Consider the following 22,036-nt stretch of genomic DNA (forward strand, 5'->3'; position numbering starts at 1 on the left):
TGGGTTGTATTTAACCCAGCATTTTTTAGAGTGTACATTTAATCTTGAAGAAACACAACAGCATGCTATATACGAGGAAAAGAAATGTTATCTGGAGATCGAGATGTTTCCATCTTCCTTTACAGGAACATTTGGATCGTCCTCAAAAGGCTTTGCTGATATGATTGTAGAATGTTATTCCCATTTCATGTATTTATCAAAAGTTTTTCCTGACTAGTTTTGACAGTCTACAGGCAACATTCCCCCAGAGCGAGCGTAACATGAGCCGAGGCACACGCAAACACACGTCTATATGAGAACCATCTGTTTCCTCTCCTTTTGTTCTCCTTTTCCCCCTCTCGTGCTCTCCTATTCTGTTTTGGCATCCATATCCCTTTTTTTTTTCATAAACAAACTGCAGTTTGTTCATAGCTGTAGGGTTCTAGGAAGAATAGGGATTTTCTTGATAAAACCTGAGTTGCAGTGTGGTGAGGTGAAAATCTCTCTCTGCATGTGTCTGTTTGAGTGAGGTTTTATATTTTCAAATGTAAATTCATGCTCCAGTTTTTGTTTACACAGTTTCCAGATTATTAGGCACAACACATAAAATTGACCTTATATATAACTATATTATTTATTAAAAACAAGGGGCATTTATTTATTTATTGCTTGATAAACTACAATAATATATTAAAGAACATATTTATGTAACTTTATATTTTGCTGTGTTGCTTTTTGGATTTTTATTTTATTTTATTTTATTTTATTTTATTTTATTTTATTTTATTTTATTTTATTTTATTTTATTTTATTTAATTTTATTTAATTTTATTTTATTACCTCCTAAGAGAAAACACCCTATTTTAACTGGATTTTAACTTTTAACTGAAGGAGCCTGTCATCAAGGCATGCAATGTTTTCATTTAGCTTAACATAAATAGATGGAGAGAATTAGAGGAGAAATGTCATTGATCCCGCGGGGGAAATTTAGCAGATAATGTGCTTTGATAGACACATTAGAGCCATCAGCTCTGCTTTTGCATAATCACTTAAGAACTCACAATCACAAACAAAAGCTCAATCAAACTCCTGCTAGTTCCTCTTTATGCACTGTAATAATTACTTTTTGAAGTTGCAAATAAAACAAGGATTATTGGAGCAAGTATTACAAAAAACAAAATCTAAATAAATATTTCTTGCTGCTAAATAGAATCCTTTTTATAAGGTTCTATAAAGAAATATGCTTTGAAAGTGCTTTATAGCACATTAATTGTGTTATAAATAACCTTTTAATAGTTTATTTTCATTAATGTTAGTGTATTTATATTATTTGCATTATTAGTATTATTTGTGCATATTTTTACCCCTCTATCTGCTTGGTCTTATAATATCTTGCACACCATTTTATTTCAGTGTATTTTTAATCCTAATAATTATAGATTCTTATATTTAAAAGAAATTGTACTATTATAGACATAGAACTGAAACAAGCCATTTCAGAGTAAAGAGAGGAAATCTGGGGTATCAGTTTTTAGTAATGCCTTACGTATTCCAGGTATGTGTGTGAGAGGTAAAGTAAGGATGGAAGTTGTATTTATTTGTTAGTAAGGACTCTAAAGGACTGGTTTCCGTGTCTGTAAACCGTCTTCTGGGAGTGTGCTGGAAAACTCAGTTCCAGAGTTAAGTATAGCAGAGCAGATATAGACATGGTGAACTCATCCAGGGCTTCCTCTCATTTCAGAGCCACCCATGATTATTAAATGATTACTAGATTCTCAGAGTTTATCATATATTCCTCCTCTCTTGACCCTCAGATGTTTTTACCCAGAAATGAAAAGGTGAGGCAGATGGATTTATGCGTCTTGCCTTTGTAAGCAGGACATCAGAGAGCTCGCAGCAGCTTGAGAGAAGCTAACAGTCAGTGTTTGTCCACTGTCCTGTTGTCTTTTTTTCCCATCGTCCCTGCTGTGTTTGAAGAGTACTCGTACTGTAAATCTCCGTGGGAAGACAGGCTCTTTGATTGCACTTGTATCGGGAGGATTTCATGGCCTCCCCTCAGGTTTTTTTTTCTTCAAACCTTTCTCTCGGAGAAGCGGGTGAGCCTCCTAGCTTTTTGTCTGGGGCATGTTTTCCGACCTCCTCCTTTGTCTCCTGGCCCCCGTTCCACCCACCCTGCTCGCAGAGCTTTTTCTTCTTCAAACTGGTACTGGCAAGTTGAGCCAAAAGCAAATAAAGAGCTTGCAGTATGTCTTCAGTGTGAGATGACACCAGCCCACACATCTACTGTTCAGCCCTGTACTCACAGGCCCACAATAAGGCTGAGACTTACAAAAACATCCCTAGGTCACATTTCACCACAAAATCAAAAGAAAAAATAATATTTTAAATAAATAACATTTTATTTTAAGAAATTGAGGAAACCTGTTGCCTTAAAATTAAGTAAATAATAATAAACAAATATATACAAGTTAAGTGAATTGTCAAGTTCACTTAATTTTTTTTTATTTTTATTATTATAAAGGCAACGGGTTTCTTCAATTTTTTTAAGTTAAGTGAACTTATCACTTACAGTGTATTTTCAAGTTTGTCACAGTAATGCAATACTTTTAAGCGATTGACTTTTAAGTGATTCTCTTATATTACTGTAATATACGTATTGTATTACATACTAAATATATAGTGATTTTTTTTTATTATAATATTAAATAGGCCTAAATATTTTATTTTCATTTGCCTTTATTGTTGCATTACAATAATTAAAATTAGATTTTATTTAGTTTTTTTATTTGCATTTCAGAGATGCAAATTTGTAGAGGAAAATATGCTTAATTGTTATTGTAAAAAAACAACAATAAGGAAAATTGTATTGTTATAAATGAATTGTATTACTATTTCTAATTATAACAATTATGAAAAATATGTTATTGTTTTTTTTTGTTGTTTGTGTATTTATATGCCTAAAGATAAATTATTTAATTATTTACATTTTACACACAATTATTTTTACTACAGTGAATATGGGAATATTATTATATTTATGCAAATATAAAATACAATGTAAGTTCTATATGTACATTATGCCAAAACCTACATTTTTATAGTAGTGATACACCAAAGTTTTGGCAATAATAAATAATAAAATATTTAGCAGAAACCGCTATAAACAGCAACAACAACAACAACAATAATAATAACAATAATAATTATTATAATAATTATTATTAAAAATAAAAATAGGTATTAAAAAAAATTTAAATTGGTATTTTATATAAAAAAATAAAATGTTGTACTTTTTCGATTGAGTATGACCTGGAATTCATCTTAAAAGCTTTCATGAGATTCACAGAACTGGTGGTTTTTATCTTTTAACTGAAATTAGGCTGTCTCTTGTAGCTGTAAGAGTCTTTGATTTTTCTGATTTGAACCTGAAGACAGTGCATATTTAAATCACTGCGCTGTTTATTGATTTGAAGTGTGGTTTGCATTTCTCTGCTGATTTCTCTCGTCTCATTTAAAGCTTGTAGTTTAGCTCCATCCTTCCTTATTTGAACATGCCTGCTGTTGACTGGAAGGTTCCCATGGGAACAAACAAATGAGCAGACCCTCGTTAGCCACCGTCGAGTGAAAAGCTTGACGATAAACTAGCAAAGAGTGTCAAAGTATGAAAAGAAGGGCGAGAAAACAGACAGGTTTTTGATACTGAATCACTCTTTGCTGAACTGAGCAAACATTTATTTCAGCCTGAGCTAGTAGGAATGGAGAACGGGATGTGTTGGAAAGCATAAATCTGTTTCATATTACTCGACATTTCTTTTGTTTATAGCTTACTTAAAACCACATGATGTCATGACTTTTAAGGAAGCATCAGGCCTGGAGCAGCCAATCAGGTTATTGTGCCGTGTGAGGTTGCCAAGTAGAACATGAATTCAGGTCATGTTTCGGCTGACAGTTTAGTGGTCACTCTCTGTCTCAGGTCTGCCGGATTTAGTGACTGTCCCAGGAAAGGTCATTGTTTTTCTGTCGGTGCTATGGAGCCATCAGACCTGTGGGGTTTTTATTATGCTTTGAGTCATCATCATCCAGACTCCTGTTGATTGGTCTGATGTAACAGTTGTACGCTTCCAGGGTTGGAACATTTTGGTGATCTGCTCCCTTAAACCACATTCAGAGGTGGTCCAGGCCGGTTCCGCAACAGATTTGTAATGTGAATGTGAATGTGCATAATGATGCATAACAAGTAATCTAAAACAAAACAAGCCAAGTCATTTTGGACATGTTTTGAAAAGGCTACAAATATACCTGAAACATTTGTGGTCACAGACTCGTTTGAGACATATTCGTGATTCGATCAGACATATGATCGAATCACCTGAGACAAATGTTAGTAACTAAAGTAAACTAGCATTGTCACGATATTGTCTTTCTGTCTCTTGGTCCTTAAACCAGCTAAAGAAGAATCATGTAATATCATAATACCTCTGTTACTGTGTGGATATTTCAGAATGTTGGAACATTATTACACAAAAATAATCATAAGTTCTGAACGCATGTTTTAATGTCTTCACTTTTACAGAAAACTGATATTGTCATTTTTGTCTTTCATTGACTGAAATAATTGCCCAGAAACAGCGGTGTTTAATTGGTGCTTCTATTAGCACTTAAACTGTGTCAGACTCAGTTGTCTATTTTGTGTTCACATTGTGAATAAGCTACAACATGTAAACATGTGAGCTGTGTCACTGAAAACAGTATTTTGTTTCTCCGATGGCGTGTTTTGACTTTGTCAGCATCTATTTCGTGACCCAGCTTGAATAAACTACCACAAATAAACCTGTCAGCTGTGCGGATGGTAGTGCTAGATTAACAATGTCAGTTTCTCAGTTTTAATTGATATTGATATGGCTTCTTAAATCTCAAGATTGATCTTTTAGTCTGTGCTGTTTTCTGTTGCGTGATCTTCAATAAACATTATTTGCAACACACCTGCCATCCAATAATCACAATAATCTTTGTGCTTTTAATATGAAACAAAATCTCAGCTTTCAAATTCTGTCAGTTTTATCACAAAATACAAACAGTAAATATGGTTTTGATGCTTTTTAATATGGAGTGACAGATCGACATGTGAACCGATCATCTCTTCAAATTGACTACTAGTTATAGCACCAAATAAACATGAATAAACATAAAAAACATGATGAAAGAAACAGAACATCTTACTGAAATGTATCATGTCTCATGTAATCACTTGTAAACAATAATGTTTGTAAACAATGTTATCATGTAACATCAATTACCTCAGGAAAGACGTGCAAAGTCCATATACTCGATAGTTAGCTAGAAAAATATCGCTGTAGCAGCTTCAGTTCAATCAAAATGTGAACCGATCATCTCTTCTGCTTGACTACTAGTTATAGCACCAAATAAACATGAATAAACATAAAAAACATGCTGAAAGAAACAGAACATCTAACTGAAATACATCATGTCTCATGTAATCACTTGTAAACAATAATGCTTGAAAACAATGTCATGTAACATTAATTACCTCAGAAAAGACATGCAAAATCCATAAACTTGATAGTTAGCTAGGGAAAAAAACACTTAAAAAAAGTCTAATTAAAATATAACTACAATAATCTAAAAATCTAATTACACTGAAGATATGCAACTAATTTTAAAATGTATATATTTTTATGTAACCTTCTCTCTTTAAATACTTTGGTAGGTTCTAGAATATTTTATACAATTTTATATTACTTATTTGAATTAAAAGAGGAGGTTCAATATTTATTCTTGTATTGTTAAACTGGTTGAGGTTGATATGGGATTCAGTAATTAGTAATAATACTTTGAGAGAGTATTTACTACTTTAATATAATTACATTGAAGATGAAATTAGTAGCTAAGAATGAATAAATTTTTTAGAGTAACTTACCCAACACCCCCCATATACACTAGCAGTTGTATACATATGGATCATTTTTGCTTTATAAATCACTGTCGGATTACAGCACCTGTAGAGCTGGACTAAAATAATACATGCAAAAGCTGAATCTGAGTCATGACATTTTTGCAGACCAAGGCAGAGCTCTCAAAGTATACTCAACATTGCATATAGTGTTACACAGAAAACTAAAAAAGAAGAGCAGGCGAGCCACAGACCGCAGCTTCCATGACTGCTTTCACGGATAACACGGCTTGGCTTGAATTCCCTTCGGATTGTTGTCTGCTCCACAAATGACTTTACAGCCTGTCGAGTCCTAACCGCCACATTCTGTACATCTGCTGAAACTTACCACTGCAGTATCTTAAAGTGTGAGATAACATTTGTGTTTATAGTACCCATGTTTCTGTTTGTGGGAGTGGAGAGTTTTGCTGGACATTCCAGGAAGCAAGAGATAGTGACTAGGGATTAAAATAACAAGACAGATTTGTCTTTATGTGGCTGTTCATTTTGATTGAAGTGATGTCTTTTTTCCTGACAGAGGGATATTTTTGGACACCATTCTGCCACGATATGATGTGAACGGAGTTCGGCCGCCCATCGGTCAGAGGACCAGACTGAGCAAAGGAGACATCGCACAGGCACGCAAACTTTACAAGTGTCCAAGTAAGAAAATTACACATATAAACTGTACAGAATTGCAGAATGCTAAAGTGTTACATCATCATCCTTCTGTATAAATAAGGAGAAGCTCCTGTCAGACTCAACAAGAGTAAAAGATGGTGAAGATAGAAAATCTGGGTCATTGGAAACTGTAAGCACATCATGAAAACATGTCTGACTGCAAACATCACAAGTATTCAGGTCTGGACAGCAAAATCACGCAAAAACTAAAATCTCAGTCAGTGTTTTGTCTTGTTTTCCAGTAAAAAAAAACACCTAAATAAATAAATACATATATTTAACAATAGAACAATACAAGGATAGACATGAAAATGATCTTATAATTCTTTCAAATAAATAATATAAAATTGCCTAAATTATTCTTGAACTGACCAAAGTTTTTAAAGGGAAAAGGGTACATTAAAATGATACATTTTAATATTAGTTGTCATATTTTGATGTTAAATTCACTATTTTTTTGTATAGAATTTTTCTAGTCTATGATTAATTCACTTACATCAGAAGTAACTGTAATTAAATTACTGAGAAATTAAGAGTAGTCCCTTACTTTACTTTTTCAAGAGAAAAGTAATTAAATTGCAGCTTAGTAATGCATTACACCCAACACTATATATACATACAGTACATACATAAGCAAAATCCTCAGATTTTAAATATATAAGGATATAAATATTAGATATTTTTATAGAAAACCAGACATCATTTGCCCCCATTTCATGTCTTGGGTGGGACACTGAGATTATGTTGTCTGGAAATAACATGGCATCCACAATTGCTGTGGTGTGGTATCTTGGCGATGGTCTCGGGAAGGCAGAGTAAACACTGATAAAGCACAGGACGTTTGTAATTTGTCTTCTTTCCCTGATAAAACAGAGGACAGAATGCTTGCTTTCTAGGAGACAGCAACTAAACACAGTACAAGGGGGTCAAGACATTTTTAATTTTTCTAACTTTCACACACTACCAGTGAGTGAATGAGTGTAAACCTTCAAGCAAATTCGTCCAAACCAGTGGTACTTAAAAGCTCTTAAAATGTCTTAGATGTGGTTTTGTCAAATTTAAGATCATAAAAAATCATTCACAATTAAATAAAAGTAGGGAAAATAAAAATTTTGTACTTTGGGTACATGTCATGAACACAACACCACAACTTTTATTTTTCTAGTCTTATATGTTTGGTGTTGTATAGTCGCTATGTCCATATGCATGCCTGAATGTCCATATCAATTATTTTATTTTATTTTTATTGAAATCTTTATTTTATTGTCAGTATTGTAAGTGTCATTAGTATTTTATATATTATTTTATTTTTTAAAGCTGTATTTTATTTTATTGTCTGTATTGTAAGTATCATTCTTATTTTCTATAATATTTCATTTTTTAATGTTTCATTTTATTTTATATGGTGATCATCTAATCCTGAATGTGTGGTGCTGTAGTGCCTCTTTTTATTGTGAAGAAGGTTCATGTCAAAACATTATTATTTTATTTGATTTTATTTGATTTTTTGTAATTTATGCGAGTTCTATTATTATTTATATATGATTTTATTATTTGATGTTTTATTTTATTTTACTTTGTGTTGTTTTGTCTTTTTTTAGATAGAATTATACTAAATCAAACTAATGTTTCATGTCTATATTTATTTAGTCAGTTAGTAGTTGTGTGATAAGCAGGATAATGTACAATCATCAGTGCATTATCACAAAATAATGAGCTGAAAGGGTAATCAGGACTCCAGCATAAAGCAGGCTGTACATTATCCATTACATATGTTATGTTTTATGAATATGTTACGAAACTGCTGAAGTTTTGACATTTTAATGAAGCAATGCTGGTTTGCCATGTGTATTTCCATAGTGACCACCAGAGCGTTTAATTACCCAGCACATTTAATACAGTATGCTGCCTGTGAACAGTTTCATTTTAATTGCACACAGCACCATATAAATTAAAACTCTTTTAATTAGAATTTTGCATCAGTTTTATTTCCTTCTCTTGCTCTTTGCTGTGAATATCAGGCAGGTGTGTAACATTAGAAGCAGATGTGCTTCATAACATGAAAGTGCTCAAGGCAAACACTGTGAAAGACAATCCAGACTTTTTTGTGGTCTTTTGTTTTTGTTGCGTTCTGTGACACGCAACAATGTTTTATATACAGGCAGCGTACTGTCCCTGTGGACCGTTGTGTAACTGATCGCATCTTGTTTATGTGTAATGAACTGTTCACATGTTAACTCTTCTTGAACACTGACACCTCATGACCTTTCTTTCTTTCTTTCTGTCTTTCTTAGGATGTGGAGACAGTTTGCAGGAGAGTAGTGGAAACTTCTCTTCACCTGGTTTTCCCAATGGTTATTCAGCATATATGCACTGCATATGGAGAATTTCAGTCACACCAGGAGAAAAGGTGAAGAAGCGCTAGTGAATCACTCTGATTGGCTGCTGTCAGAGACGTTTTTAGGCCTGTGGACAGTTTTTTGGAATTGAGTAAATTGTGATATTGGTCCCACATAGAGTTGGGAAGTGCAGTTCATTTTGGTAATTCGGTTTGTCCTCACAGTTGTTTTCAGTGAATCAGTTTAGAAAACCATTACTGAGTCATTACTGAAATCTGTTCACAGAGATTCCCACAAACCATTTTTCAACTATTTTTTCACATACATTACCACATTTCACAGTTTCAGATTACAGTGAAAAAAGTAACATTTAAAACCATTTTACTCAGAAATTGCTAGTGAATTGCACAATTCATAGTAAAGAATTTGCAAATAAACAGTGTTGGGTATAACACAAAGTAACGCGAGTTATGTAATAAGTTTACTTTTTCAAGTAACTAGTAAAGTAACACATTAGTTTTTAATTTACAATGAAATATCGGAGTTGCTTTTTCAAATACGTAACATTAGTTACTTTGTTTTTCCATTTATTCACTGACAGCTCTCCTGTCCCTGTGTTGAGAGGAATTGGGAGTGAGGAGCTAAGGCTTATTCATTTTACTTTTGATGTGAAAGGGGCTTTACAGTTTACAGTTGCCAACAATATAACTTTCTTGTTTGTGAAAAACAAATAAGCAAACCTAGCCAAGGTGACAAAAGGAAACACAAAAGTAACGTAATTAATGTAGACGTGCATTACTTTCCATAAAGGGTAACTAAGTAATGCAATCGGTTAAATTTTTATGGAGATACACAATACTATAATGCATTACTTTTCATAAAGAGTAACTAAGTAACATAATTGGTTACTCTTTTATGCAGTAATGCAATACTGTAATGCATTACTTTCTATAAAGAGTAACTAAGTAACATAATTGGTTACTCTTTTATGGAGTAATGCAGTACTGTAATGCATTACTTTATATAAAGTGTAACAAAGTAATGCAGTTGGCTACTTTTTATGGAGTAACGCAATACTATAATGCATTACTTTCCATAAAGAGTAACTAAGTAACATAATTGGTTATTCTGTAACAGAATACTTTAATGCATTACTTTCCATAAAGAGTAACTAAGTAATGCAATTGGTTACATTTTATGGAGTAATGTAATCTTATAATCCATTACTTTCCATAAAGAGTAACGTTTTGGTTACGTACGTAACCCTCGTTCCCTGATGGAGGGAACAGAGACGTTATCTCGTGACGACATTAGGGGATTTACCTGGGAGCCCCGATCACCTCTGATAAGAGAAAACGCCAATGAAATTGGCTAGTGGATTTTGCGTACTTGAGCCACTCCCCGTGCATACGGGTATAAAAGGGCGACAGGTGCATCCACTCATCAGGTTTTCCGCTGAGGAGCCGAGAACGTGTCCCTGGCAACCAGCGATGATTCAAGATTGTGGCATGGGGACATAACGTCTCCGTTCCCTCCATCAGGGAACGATGGTTACGTACGTAACCAAGACGTTCCCTATCTGTCGGTCACTACGAGTTATGTCGTGACGACATTAGGGGTCTATGGAAAGCGCCACAACCTGAACCCCGTCACAACCTTATGGCATTGCAAATGTTGACAAGCAAGCACGTGACAGACAAATGCCATGCAAAGGTCGTAACCTTCCCATCGCCCCAGCGCAAATTCGGTGACCTTGGTACCCGCAGGGACCACAGGTGAGTACATCGCTGCTGGAGACAGCCAAGCCGCTGTTCCTTTCACCACAGAATTTAGAAGGGATTTCGACCTTCAACGAAAGATTTCTTCAAGTCTTTCCTATATGTTGTTAAAGCTTGGCAGTAACAACGGGGAAGCGAGCCTTCCGGAGAAGGGTGCTACGGAGGCCACATCCTGCCCGAAGGGAGGTAACATGTGGAGACACTGATATGGACTGACCCAGGCCTGGGGCAGTTCTACATACGAAATGGGACTCAGAGGCAGATCCTACCTAAGCATAGGGAGGAGGGCTGCCAGCAGAGCCTGACAGAGTACTCTGTCAAAGGGAAGACACTGGTTTACCGAGAGGGAAACCTTACCATGGAAGAATACACATATGGGATTACCCGAAGGGAATCAAGCCATATGGACACCTAGCCCAGTCCAGGGGCTGACCGGAGACCCGGGCAAGCTAACACCAGTACTGGGCCTGGCGTCAGACTGCTCCGCCCAGACTGACTGCCGGGGGTGCTGGAGAAATTCCACCAGCTGGCAGTGGGAGGACTCGTGGGAAGCAAACAGGTCTACCTGAGCTTCCCCAAATCGACTCCAAATCAGCCGGGTCGTCTCGGGATGGAGTCCCCATTCTCCGGGGAACGTGAGCTGTTGTGAGAGCGCGTCGGCTGCACGATTAAGCTCCCGCAGAATATGGACGGCGCGCAGCGATTTGAGCTGTGTCTGACTCCAGTGGAGGAGATGGCGGGCGAGCTGTGACATGCGGCGTGATCGTAGACCTCCCTGACGGTTGATGTACGAAACAGCCGCAGTGTTGTCTGTACGGACCAACACATGCTTGCCTAACAGCAGTGGCCGGAACTGCCTCAAGGCCAGATGCACTGCCAGCAGCTCTAGGCAGTTGATGTGCCAAAGCAGTCAAGGCCCTGTCCAGAGCCGCGAGGCTGCCTGCCCATTGCATGTAGCGCCCCAGCCCGTGCTGGAGGCACCCCGGCCCGTAGAAAAGCAAGGTCCGTCCAGGGCTGAAAGAGTGGTGACACGATTGCGTGATGGTCACACGATGTGTACCGTGGCGCCGCGCCCATCTCGGGACTCGTGAGTGTAACCAGTGCTGAAGTGGTCTCATATGAAGCAACCCAAGCGGCGTGACTACGGCTGCGGATGCCATATGCCCCAGGAGCCTCTGAAACTGTTTGAGCAGAACCACCGTCCTGCCTCTGAAGGAACTCAGGCAGTTCAGCACTGATTGGGCGCTTGTCCGTGAGGCGTGCCGTCATACTCACAGAGCCTAACTCCACACCGAGAAAAGAGATTCTCTGCATAGTGGAGAGCTTGCTCTTTTCCCAGTTGACCCGAAGCCCCAACTGGCTGAGGTGCCGGAGCACCAGGTCCCTGTGACCGCACAACTGTTCTAGCGACCGGGCCAGGATGAGCCAGTCGTCGAGATAATTGAGGATCCTGACGTCCACTTCCCGTAACGGGACAAGGGCGCCCTCCGTGACTTACGTAAAGACACGGGGGGACCGGGAGAGCCCGAAGGGGAGGACCCTGTACTGCCATGCCCGCCTCTCGAACGCGAACCATAGGAACGGTCTGTGTCGAGGAAGGATCGAGACATGAAAGTAAGCGTCCTACAGGTTGATCGCTGCAAACCAACCCCGGGGCTGGATGCACTTGATAATGTGCTTCTGCGTCAGCATCTTGAACGGGAGCTTGTGCAGAGCCCGATTCAAGACTCGCGGATCCAGGATTGGTCGAAGGCCACCGCCTTTCTTGGGCACGATGAAGTAAGGGCTGTGAAACCCCTACCTCATCTCGGCTGGAGGGACCGGCTCGATTTGCATCCTTGCCAGGAGGACAGCAATCTCCTCGCACAAGACAAGTGCGTCTCAGACTGCCACCAAAGTCTCGAGAGCGGCGCTTAGCTTGGGAGGTTGCCTGACGAACTGAATCGCATAGCCGAGTGTACTTGAAAGTGTACTTTGTCGAAGAAGGATCGAGACATGAAAGTAAGCGTCCTACAGGTCGATCGTTGGAAACCAACCCCGGGGCTGGATGCACTTGATAATGTGCTTCTGCGTCAACATCTTGAACGGGAGCTTGTGCAGGGCCCGATTCAAGACTCGTGGATCCAGGATTGGTCGAAGGCCACCGCCTTTCTTGGGCACGATGAAGTAAGGGCTGTAAAACTCCTGCCTCATCTCGGCTGGAGGGACCGGCTCGATTGCATCCTTGCCAGGAGGACAGCAATCTCCTCGCACAAGACAAGTGCGTCTCAGACTGCCACCAAAGTCTCGAGAGTGCCGCTTAGCTTGGGAGGTCGCCTGGCGAACTGAATCGCATAGCCGAGTGTACTTGAAAGTGTACTTTGTCGACCACAAGTGTGTGGACATCGCCTTCCCAAGGGACTGCGCTGTGACTTCCGTTCATCTCACCGCGAGGGCTCGGGACTGGGAGGTGTGCACGCCTCCAGTCCGATTCAGCGGTGGCCGTGAGACCCGAGGGGGGCAGCCGCGCCGAATCTTCATCCTCAATACGATTTTAGAGGCTTCTAAAACAAACATCCTTGTTACAGTGGAGTAATTTATACTCTGCAAAATGGTTTAAATTGTAAAAAAGAAATTGATTAAAAAAGACTTCTTAATTAATCTGACATAACTATTTCCACAGAGTGTAAACTACCAAGTTAGATTGTCTAAAATGAGGATTTCTGAATCGAAATCCTGCTTAGAATCATTGCATTTGCACAGTTGTTAAGACTTTCACAGATTTCCAACTTTCCTTCAGTAACAATTCACTACAATTTCTTCCCTAAGATCATTCTGAACTTTACATCTATGGATTTATACCGGAGTCATTTGTGCTGGTATGATCATGTGGAGATCAGAGATGGATATTGGAGGAAAGCACCACTGAAAGGTAACACCTGACATTTCAAAAGAACAATATGAACAAGTCAAAGTGAAGCTTAATTAGTGTTGAGTAATTTGTTTGTACCTCTGTATGCAGGTCGATTTTGTGGGGATAAATTACCGGAGCCGATCATCTCTACAGACAGTCGCCTTTGGATTGAGTTTCGCAGCAGCAGCAATTGGGTGGGAAAGGGCTTCTCTGCTGTTTACGAAGGTACCAGCATTCAACCAAATCAACAACTATCAAATATTATAAAACAAGTGCTAGTGGGCATTGAAAAAAATTATGAATAAGCACTATAGTGCTTGTGTGTACATAAGTATGTACATACAGTCTCAAAAAAATTGTGCCTTTAGCTCATACCATTGACATTTTCATGTAAACCTTCTTATATTTAATAATTTGCAATAGCAGTTTCTTACTTGCCTTACGTTTTATGTCGATAGAGCTGCAAGAGGTTGTGAGCAAAATTAGCCCAAAACACAGCAGTAATTTCATGGCTACGGTCTAGGGCAAATCCAGAGTGCTCAAAATAGCATGTCAACAGAAAACACTTTCAAATTTGTTCGTAATAAGTGTTTTGCCCCACAGACCTAAATCCATCCATAGCTGAACTACTGAATTACTGAGTCTCCATTAAGTGAACACCTAACAATATCCATTTCCAGTAGTTCCTCCAGAAGTAATTGCCATGCTTTACTGTCATGTTTGCAATGTAATCTTTTATCTTGCAGCTATTTGCGGTGGGGAGGTGAAGAAAGACAATGGTCAAATTCAGTCTCCGAACTACCCAGACGACTACAGACCTAACAAAGTTTGTGTGTGGAAGATCGCTGTGGCTCAGGGATACCATGTAGGCCTTACCTTCCAGTCGTTTGAGGTATGATTAAAAAAGTTGTCATTATTGCATTATAAGCATGTAATTAATTGCTTATACACTTTTATATTGATAGAGTGTGTCCTAAACAAGAAAAGACAGTGTATATCTAGAAATAAACATTAATAGGACTGAAAAAAAATACTAGCAGACGAGGGATTGTTAAAATGTAAAAGGAAGACCCTTAAATCATACCATTCTTTGGTTATATAAACTGAGTATGCTTAAATGCTGAGGTTTTTTTTAAATCACTTTAATTTAGTGCTTGTGTCATTCGTCTGGCTGACTCTGATTTTGTCGTGTCATTGCATTGGCTCTGGGTTTGGTTTAGATTGTCTCTAACCAGCTGGTGTAAATAAACCCAAAACTCCCCATGATCTTTGTCTTTGGAACGAAGAGATGTTGCGGATCTGTAAAAGAAAAGGGGGAAAACATTCAGCATGTTTTCCACTTGATTTTTTTAAGATGTTCTAGACCTTGATGAAAAGGTTGGTTACGGTCACAGCTGGTTGCTATCAAATGTTAATGGCATGTCTTGCATTGAAAGAAAAGAAATGCATTTCAGGTCTTTCAGGTTTAAATTTACTTTTTCCATTTCCTTTTTCTCCATTATCTTTCCTCTTTTCAATCCAAGATCGAGAGGCACGATAACTGTGCGTACGACTACCTGGAGGTTCGAGATGGGAACTCTGAAAGCAGCCCCCTGTTGGGCAGATTCTGTGGTTATGACAAACCCGACGATATTAAATCCAGTTCCAACCAGCTCTGGATGAAGTTTGTGTCTGACGGTTCTGTCAACAAGGCTGGATTTGCTGCTAATTTCTTCAAAGGTGAGGTGTATGTTTTTGCTTTATGGTTTCACCTTGGAAATTGTATAGGAGTGATGATTGGCGTTATAGTTCAGAATTTAACATTATAGCTCAACATTTTTGAAATTAAGGAATGCAAATAAAATATTTGGCCAATAACCAACAACCAACATAATGAAAAATTTAAGGAAAGAAAAAGAGAATCCCTGATAATATATGAGCATTAAATAGCTCCTAAAAGATTAGCATCACTCCTTTAAGGTACTGTTAACTCAAGTGCTGATGTTCTTGTTGTTGCAGAAATGGACGAGTGCTCCAGACCCGACAACGGTCGCTGTGAGCAGCGCTGTGTCAACACGCTCGGTAGTTACAAGTGTGCCTGTGACCCTGGGTACGAACTGGCGGCAGACAAACGGAGCTGCGAGGGTTAGTATGTGAACAGTTCAGTGCTGTATACGGGCCAGTGCCATATATAAACTGTTTATGGCGGCATGGCAGCATCGAGGGGAAGCTGTACACTCTCAGAAAAGTCTGTCAAAGTAGAGCCCAATATTCTAATATAAAGTAATATAAATGGTAATATAAAGGAATTTTCCGTATTCATTTTTCATGTGTTTTACCCGTATTTTAAATTATGCATTGCATTTTAGGCATAATGTCCATAATTTAGAGATAATGTCCAGGCAGAAAATGACCAGTACGTTTTCCATTTTTATATGGATTTGTCTTACAGTATACAAACAAATAACGCTAGTTATGGCACGTTTTAGGCCAAAGAAAGTTTTTAAAGATCATAGGTCAAGTTCACAAAAATCTTCTTAAAAGGAGTTAAGAATTTTCCAAGAAACTAAAGTTCAATTCCTGAAAAATTCTTAAGAAGTTCTAAAATATTCTTAAGAACATGTGTATTTTTTCCCTCTTAAGAAGTAAATGATAGGCTTTTATGTTATCTGATTGTACAGTGGTTCTTGACAAAGACTTGCTGATCATCTCAAAGACCAAGATGCTCTGCATGCAAATTACCATAATGATCAAAATCCTGATGAAAATTGTTGTAATTATAAAATTAAAAACAAGGTCCGTTTTCGTAGTGTTGTTGAATTCAAAATTTAAGGCTTGGGAATCAGATCATTTCAAGAAATGTGTGAACTGAGGAGCTGAAGTATTTCTCAATAATGCATTCGTATTATTTGTCTTACAGTTCTTTCCTGTTGTCTTTTTCTCAGCTGCCTGTGGTGGTTTCATCACCAAGCTTAATGGGTCCATCACCAGTCCAGGCTGGCCCAAAGAGTATCCGCCCAACAAGAACTGCATCTGGCAGCTGGTGGCGCCCACGCAGTACCGCATCACGCTGCTCTTCGACGTCTTCGAGACGGAGGGGAACGATGTGAGCACTAGGTTTTTGCCTCAGCGTGGGGTGGGTTTGTCTGGTTCATTTCAGCTCGATTGGTGTGAATCACCACAGGGCCTTAGGGACTGACTTCTCCAAATTGCCTTCATGTTTTCTCACTTGTTCATTGTTGATAGCTTACGGCAGTTTTGCCCAGTGCAGCTCACATGACGAATGCACTTATGATCTGTTGGTTAAGATGAAGGGTAGTTTTCTGGCTTTGTGCATGTCTATCCTGTTAAAGAGTTACCATCTGGCTTCCAGCCTGTCTTTTTATACTTTATTATTTGAAATTTCACAAACTTCAATAGAAGCCGGTTATATAGCTTTAATATAACAGCAAAGTCATTACATTAGTGCTAAACAAGAAGAGTGATTTTGAGAGAGAAAATGAGGCTGTTGGCTCAGGCTGGGATTTTTTAAATAGCTATTAGTCCTCTAAATTAGACGACACATTAAAACGTGTTTAAAGCAGCTGTATGATTTTTGAGCATTTTATAGCTTTAGCATTAATATATAATTGCTGGATAAATTAAAGCTAGGAATGATTTGGGTTCATACAGGTTCTGCATCAGTGACATGTTGCCAATTACCACAGAAAGTAATTATGACCACAAAAACAAATCTGTTTGCAATAATGGATTTACATTGAAAGTCTATAGGGCACGAACCTGCACAAAAATAACTTTTGCATAGTATGCGAAAGGATACCAGAAACATTATGTAACTATCTGTTTACATGGAGCAAACTCCATCCACAGGAGTTGCGGTGGTAACGTTTAACCAGATATTCATCCACTTAAAATAGCTGCCCCACCATTAAAAACATGATTTATGTGCTTAAATAACACAGTATAAGAATGCATATAAGTGCTTCTTTTAAACTACAAGCCACCCATTCATGCTTTTAAGCCCTCTTGAATGTCTTGCCCCATAGACTTCCATTGTAAGCGCATTACTGTGAATATGATTTGTGTTTGTTTTGTCGATATTGTCTGTGTTAATGCTGTCAGTAGAGCTTAACTCTTATTGAACCTGGAACATTCCTTCAGTGTACTGGCTCTGGTTTAATAGAGGGAGGTGAGAATGGTTTCAGTTTTATTGATTGCCAAAAACAACATTTGCTCCAGATAACTAGTGTACAGCTTGTGAACTATTATTGGCAAAAGTTGCGATGCACTCATGTGTTGCAATCACAATGAAAAGCTGTGAAAAGTATCAGTGGACTATTTAGAGCATTTTGCGCCACTTAAATGAAGGATGCATCCAGTTTCTCATCAAAACAAACATGACACTCTTTTTTCCCTGTCTATTTTTGATTCAAACATTTACATTTATTAGATACTTTTATCAAAAATAATACATGCAAAAGAGAAAACAATGCAAGTGATTCCACTATTATATTTCCCTTCTTAAAAGAGCATCATTTGCTGTGTATTGGGACATGAAAGATGCTGCTGCCCAGCAGTGGTTGAAAGGTCTTTGTAGATGTTGACCCGTGTGTTGCTCTCTGCTGTGCAGGTGTGTAAATATGACTTTGTTGAGGTGAGAAGTGGTCTGTCCGCCGACTCCAGACTGCACGGGAAATTCTGTGGAGCTGAGAAACCGGAGGCCATCACCTCTCAGTACAACAACATGCGCATTGAGTTTAAATCTGACAACACCGTCTCCAAGAAGGGCTTCAAGGCCCAGTTCTTCTCAGGTGAGTGTGTGCTGTGAAATGTAAAAAATGTTTATGCTACGTTAAATATATATATAAAATATCTGATTGGAGCCTTTACTAAAAATGCATTTTGGTATAATGTGAGATGTGTTTTTTTGATATTATGTGTGATTGAAATGACATGATTTTCCACCTTTTTGGGGGGAGAAAAACTTGTCTTTAAATAGTTAGGAAGTATATATAAGTATATATAAAATGAAGTATATATATAACAAAGAACACACTGAATTAGACAAGAAATTATGAAGTAGAAAGTCTGAAATTGTATTTTCTTATAAAACATACTCCAATAATCTTTGTCTGATTTACAGCTTCGAAAAAAAAAAATATATATGTTGTATGTATTAGCAAAAACAGCTGGTTTACATTAAACCTACATTTCCTACACTCTTAAAAATAAAGGTTCCAAAAGGGGGGTTTCACAGCAATGCCATAGAAGAACCAGTTTTGGTTTCCCAAAGAACCTTTTAGTGAACAGCTCTTTAAAGAACCATTTTAATAATCTAAAGAACCCTTTTCCACTGTAAAAGAACCTTTTGTGGAATGAAAAGGTTCCATGGATGGTAAAGGTTCTTTGGGGAACCATTGATGCCAATAAAGAACCTTTATTTTTAACAGTGTAGTGTTTTGCTGAGATCTGGTGTTTTGTTCTCACAGACAAAGATGAGTGTTCTAAGGAGAACGGCGGATGTCAGCATGAATGTGTGAACACCTTTGGCAGCTACAGTTGTCAGTGCAGAAGTGGCTTCATTCTGCATGAAAACAAACATGACTGCAAGGAAGGTGAGAAACACACACACACACGCTTATATGTGAATATGCACTGAGACAGTGTTCCTTTGAAGCAATAGGTCATGATAGGCCATGTAAACTCCCTTAAAATCAAGCCATATTGTTATGTAAAATGGTAGCAATATGATCAGTAAGTGATGAAATGTGTTATTATTAAAGGGATAACTCATCTAAAAATTAAAATTGTCATCCTTTACTCGCTCTCATATTGTTCCAAACCTGTGACATTTCTCTTGTGTGAAACACAAAAGGAGATATGATGAAGAATGTTCATGCTGCTCTTTTCCATACAATGATAGTTCATTGTGTTCACAGCTATCAAGATTCAAAAAGGACAAATTAAGCACTATAAATGTGCAATTGATTTATCAAATGTATCAGAATTACGTGCTGTGCACTATGCCTGGAAGGTCACTGTGTTTTCTGTCTGAGAAATGAACAGCAGTCTGGTTGTTTTATTTTCCCTATTAGTGCACGACTGCTCAGAAACCTTCACCATCGATTTCAGCTCACTGACACTAACTAGCGTCTGGATATTTTTAGAGAACGCCTTCCTCTTGTGGGCAGAAATAGATAGAGAGTGGCAGTGCTTGGGAGAAACGAAATAAAATGTTGTTTGAGGAGGTTAGAAAATGCATGGATCTGTGTGCCAAAAACAACAGCGATTCTCATTGTCTGGAGTTTGAACATTGCTCGTATGATGAGTGTGAGCATGAGGCTGTTTGTGTGTGTATTTGAGTGCTGGATGTCACGTGTTATTGGTATCTCTTGCAGCCGGCTGTGATCACGTCGTGAACAGTGTGAGCGGGACCATCACCAGCCCAAACTGGCCAGATAAATACCCCAGTAAGAAGGCCTGCACCTGGGCCCTCTCCACCACTCCGGGACATAGGATCAAAATAGTATGTAATAGTACATCCCCTCTCCATCCATATTTACCAGCGTTGGGTAATGTACAGTCCAGACGGTCATTAGTTCAAAACAAAACCCTGCAGAGTGAGCTTGACCCTAGCATGAAGCCTTGGATCACCCTGCAGGGGTTTATTTTGCAATAAAGACCAGCTGACTGTACATTATTCACTAATTACATGGCTGTAAATAAATGAAATGATGTAATTTTAAATTATTTTATTTTAAGAAGAAAGAGTCTGTAGATTGTTAAGAGGCATGTAACTAGCGCAGCTTTATAGGAAATTGGTTTGTTTGGCACATTTATACTCTATAGTGTAATTATACAAGAATATTTGACTGCAGAAGACCAATCAGAATCAAGTGTCCCTGAGAGCAGTGAATGAAAAAATCGTGTGCAAAAAATATTGTTTAATATCCCGGTTTCTTTCTCAACATATAGACTGAATAATGACTAAAAGTCATTGCACACTGAGTCTGAAATTTTTGCACGTTAAAAAATAAATTACTTCTCATGTTGTGTCAATCACGTTTACACACTGCCTCCGAAACTTTTGTCTGTCATAAAAATTTTTGGATAAGTTACGATTTTCTGCATTTTCGCATCTGTAATAAACATTTTGATAGGAAAGGAAGACGAATACGAAAAAACGCATAAGAAAATGTCAGACACCTGACAGCACTATTGCTCTGTTCCAAAACCTAGTGTGCTGCCTTCCCTAGGCAGCATTTACGGGAATAGTTCTCCAAAAATCACAATTGTCATCAATAACTCACCCTCCACTTATTCCAAACCTGTATGAGTTTCTTTCTTCTATTGCGCGCAAAAGAAGATATTTTGACGTTTTGAAGATATTTTGAAGAAACAGTTGACGGTAGCCATTGACTTAGTATTTTTTTTTTCCCCATATGGAAGTCAATGGCTACCGTCAACTGTTTGGTGGCCACATAGTTAATGGTAACAGTACCAACATTTGAAGAGTATCGATAAGCAAACTGTTTATGGTAGCCATTGACTTCCATAGTATGGAATAAAATATTATGGAAGTTAATGGCTACTGTCAACCGTTTGCTTAACAATATTCTTCAAAATATCTTAGTTTGTGCTCAGAATAATAAAGAAATCATACAGGTTAGGTACAAGTGAAGGGTGAGTAAATAAAACACAAAAACAAGTTCTGTGTGAACGCCCCTAAAGTGTGAACGCAGTTTTGCATTCCACTTTGCTGCTTTTCCATTGTTTTTCTGCCTGAACATGCACTAGATGGATGTGTTTGTTGCATCATCTCATGCATGATACGCCGTCCTAAAACACAGCATTTCAAATAAAAAAAATTACTCTAGACATTCCTTTTTATAAATTCCACTGCACCCTGTCTCATGTTTTTAAACCCAAAAACATATTCTTTGTGAACGGCCAACTTAGAAGATAGCTGTCTATATAGACAGCGAAGCAGCTCACAAGCTTTTCAAACTCAATTTCATAAGAGGTCTTGTTTCCCTGTTCATTATAATAGTATCTGGAGTGTGTGCCCTTCAATTATTGACATGAGCCATAAATTTCAGGCTTTCAATGAAATCGACATGGAGCCTCATCTGGAATGTGCTTATGACCACATTGAGATTTACGACGGTCGGGATGGGAAGGCACCCAGCCTCGGACGATACTGTGGCACCAAGAAACCTCAACCGATCATATCCTCCAGCAACAAGATGTTCATCCGCTTCTTCTCTGATAACTCAGTGCAGAAGAAAGGCTTCGAGGCTTCCCATACTGCAGGTGAGCGCATCCATCTGAATGAAGCACAGTACCACTAAATACTGGAATTACATGTAGTCTCATTAATAAAACGATAAACGTGCAGTGCTTTGTGTCACTAACAACAGGCCATGGTAAAATCACT

General features: G+C 38.1%; 1 protein-coding gene across 1 annotated transcript in view; it reads left to right on the forward strand.

Annotated features, from left to right (window-relative positions):
* The window catches only part of LOC306848255 (bone morphogenetic protein 1-like), a 67,041-nt gene that overhangs the window by 37,401 nt on the left and 7,604 nt on the right, over positions 1-22,036 (forward strand). Inside the window, exons 7-18 of the mRNA XM_079382698.1 lie at positions 6,468-6,592; positions 8,905-9,020; positions 13,536-13,638; positions 13,729-13,845; positions 14,367-14,512; positions 15,144-15,339; positions 15,619-15,744; positions 16,545-16,705; positions 18,230-18,410; positions 19,089-19,214; positions 19,998-20,125; positions 21,699-21,912. Of these exons, the coding sequence (XP_079238824.1) occupies positions 6,468-6,592; positions 8,905-9,020; positions 13,536-13,638; positions 13,729-13,845; positions 14,367-14,512; positions 15,144-15,339; positions 15,619-15,744; positions 16,545-16,705; positions 18,230-18,410; positions 19,089-19,214; positions 19,998-20,125; positions 21,699-21,912 (1,739 nt within the window). The remainder of the gene's footprint in view (positions 1-6,467; positions 6,593-8,904; positions 9,021-13,535; positions 13,639-13,728; positions 13,846-14,366; positions 14,513-15,143; positions 15,340-15,618; positions 15,745-16,544; positions 16,706-18,229; positions 18,411-19,088; positions 19,215-19,997; positions 20,126-21,698; positions 21,913-22,036) is intronic.

This window comes from Barbus barbus (genome assembly GCF_936440315.1).
Source record: "Barbus barbus genome assembly, chromosome: 28".
NCBI lineage: Eukaryota > Metazoa > Chordata > Actinopteri > Cypriniformes > Cyprinidae > Barbus > Barbus barbus.